The 2,746-nt window shown below is 50.0% G+C and overlaps 1 protein-coding gene across 1 annotated transcript in view; it reads left to right on the top strand.

The window, feature by feature from the left end:
* Positions 1-536: 536 nt before the first annotated feature.
* SLC23A3 (solute carrier family 23 member 3) overlaps positions 537-2,746 on the top strand; it is an 8,802-nt gene continuing 6,592 nt past the window's right edge. The window contains exons 1-3 of the mRNA XM_019638203.1: positions 537-2,210; positions 2,348-2,505; positions 2,624-2,725. Of these exons, the coding sequence (XP_019493748.1) occupies positions 2,046-2,210; positions 2,348-2,505; positions 2,624-2,725 (425 nt within the window). The 5' untranslated portion in view covers positions 537-2,045. The remainder of the gene's footprint in view (positions 2,211-2,347; positions 2,506-2,623; positions 2,726-2,746) is intronic.

Raw genomic sequence — 2,746 nt, 5'->3', positions numbered from 1 at the left:
TATCTGGGTTTTTCAAGCTTTTGTAGAACTGAGATTTCAATAAACAGTTTCAGTTGCATGGCCTGGACTGTTCCTTCTGCGACAGCCCTTGGAAGACCTTTCTTCCCTATATCTGCTTTCTAAGCCTCCCTACTCCCTGACCTCATCATCTTGCGACTCATTCTCTCTCAGCCCCGTTTCAGAACTTCCCTGTATTTGATAGTCATAGTCTCCCATTTGAAACGTCCCTTTGTCCCTGCTTCTAGCACCCTGGGGTAATTAGTGCTGCTCGACTTGGGTGCTGTGGGGGACAGATAATGACTCTACCATACCTAGGGTCGGCCTTGTCTGTCATAAGTTCTGGGTGAGCACCACCCTTATGGATTTGGAAGCATATCTTGTGGAGAGAGGCCAAGCCATGTATCCAGCAGAGCCCCATCAGCTTTTTTTTCCTTTTTGAACTTGGTTGGGAAACAATGTGTTTTTTGGGGGAACAATGTTTTTTCCAGGACCTATCAGCTCCAAGTCAAGTTGTCTTTCAGTCTTAGTTGTGGAGGGCGCAGCTCAGCTCCAAGTTCAGTCACCGTTTTCAATCTAGTTGTGGGGGGCGCAGCCCACCATCCCATGCGGAGTCGCACAGCAACCTTGTTAAAAGCACGGGCTTTAACCAACTAAAGCATCTGGCCCCCCACCAGCAGCTCAGTGGCAGCTCAGCTCAAGTCGTCTTCAATCTAGTTGCGGAGGGCGCAGCTCACTGGCCCATGTGGGAATTGAACCGGCAATCCTGTTGTTCAGCACACGCCCTAACCAACTGAGCCACCTGGCCATCAGCTTCTTGAGGTCAGACCCTGAAGACACATCTTGATGCTGATTTCCAATCTGATCTGACACATGGTGATAGTATTAAGAGAATTCCCAGCCTGGTTTTTTCATTGGAAGAAGGAAAACAGCTCTGGGCAGCTGGACTGAGGGTGTTTGAGACGGCTTAAGAAGAGCCACAGCAGGGGTGGTACTGCCCCCTAGTGGATATTTTGGAAATTTATGGGGCATTTTTTGACCCCAAAATTTGAAGGGATGCTACCGGCATTTAGCCCGCCTGAGCAGGATGCTAGACATCCTGAAATGCTCAGAACCCTCCTTATTAGAAAGAATTCCCAAAACAACTTTGGAGTGACCGGCTAAACATCATATATGAAAACCTTGTTTATCTGAGTCTAGAACTATTCACATGTAAACATGTTGATTTTGCACATTTTGAAAAAGACTCAGTTTCCCAGGGATACACTGCTGTGTAAATTAAAAGTTACTTTGCTTAAAAGTTACTTTGCTTTGTTTGGCACTTTACCATGAACTTGTTCACTATTTTGGAGCATCAGGTGCCAATGGCAGCACTGTCTGTGGTACATGAGTTGCCAGGAAAGCACCAGTGTCTGGGGGCATCTTAGCTACCACATCCACAGTGATTCTGCACATGGGTTTGGGGACTGGATCACTCCTTGTCTTCTGTTTTCGCTGGGCCCAGCTTTTCACATAATGAAATACCTGTTACAAATTATTTTTATTTCTCACCTATATTACAGTGAGGACATTATATAAAGTTGTGGTCACTGTTGTCATGCGTGTCATTCATTATCCATGCATGTCCTTTTGAGGTAGTCAGGGGCTTGACCGTGAAAGGGCTGTGGACAGCAGTGTAGTCATGGTGGTTCCAAATTGCGATGGTGAGGAAGGAATACAGTCTAAGATCTCCCCAGGTTATTTTCTAGGCCTTTCTACCCCTCTTACCCTGCTTTACAGAGCCTGGATCAGGGGAGCTAAATGGAGATTCTTGGGGGAGGGGTCCAGAACACGGGAGGCTTCCCGGTTAATGGGTGATGGAATTTGCACGAGAGCTGGGCAAAGGTGAAAGAGCTGCGTCCTGCGCTAAATCCCTCATTCCTTTGCTTCATTGACACCCCTCCCCCCTCCCCACTCCAGGTAGCTAACTTTACCCAAACTCTGACCTCTTACACTTTCTACTTAACTCTGGCCCAGGACAGTCAACACAAGACAAAAGGCAGGACAGCATGAGCCGATCACACCCCCATCCCATCCAACTCCAATCTGTGGGCTTCCAGGATGCCTTGGCTCCCCTGCCACCGCCACCTGCTATCGAAAACCCTCCCTCCCACTCTTGGGCCTGTCTATGTGGGCCTCCTCCCTGGGGCCTCTGCTGTCTTCTGGCTCTGCAGGTAGGAGGCAGAGGTGCAGGAGATGGTGCTGGCTGAAAGGAGTGTTTGGGGGAGTAGGTGTGGCATGAGGAACCCTCTACAAATAAGTACTTCTGCCTGTTTCTGAAGGCCGACCCTTCCCATTCCTCTACCTGCAGCATATCTTGGTTCTGGGTTCTCTGCTCTGCGCCTCCCATCTGCTCCTGCTTCAAAGCCTCCCCCCAGGAGGACTCCCTTACTCCCCTGCCCAGCTCCTGTCCTCCAGCCTCTTTTCGTGTGGTGTGTCTACCGCCCTGCAAAGTTGGATAGGCAGCAGGTAAGGGGAACTTCCCAGAGGTAGGGGAACAGGGTTTCAGGGGAGCAGTAGGAGAACCTTGGGGAGTCCTTTTGGCTGCCACCTGTTTCTAGACCTGCTGGGGCTGCTGTGCCTACAGGTTGCCTCTTGTCCAGGCTCCATCCTTTGAGTTCCTTGTACCTGCTCTGGTGGTGACCAGGCAGAAGCTACCTCTGGCCATCCAGACACCTGGAAACTGTGAGTACAGAGCAAGAGCCTGGGG

Source organism: Hipposideros armiger, unplaced genomic scaffold, assembly GCF_001890085.2.
Source record: "Hipposideros armiger isolate ML-2016 unplaced genomic scaffold, ASM189008v1 scaffold_38, whole genome shotgun sequence".
Classification (NCBI taxonomy): Eukaryota; Metazoa; Chordata; class Mammalia; order Chiroptera; family Hipposideridae; genus Hipposideros; species Hipposideros armiger.
The sequence above is the reverse complement of the archived record's forward strand: the minus strand, read 5'-3'. Positions and strand labels throughout refer to the sequence as shown.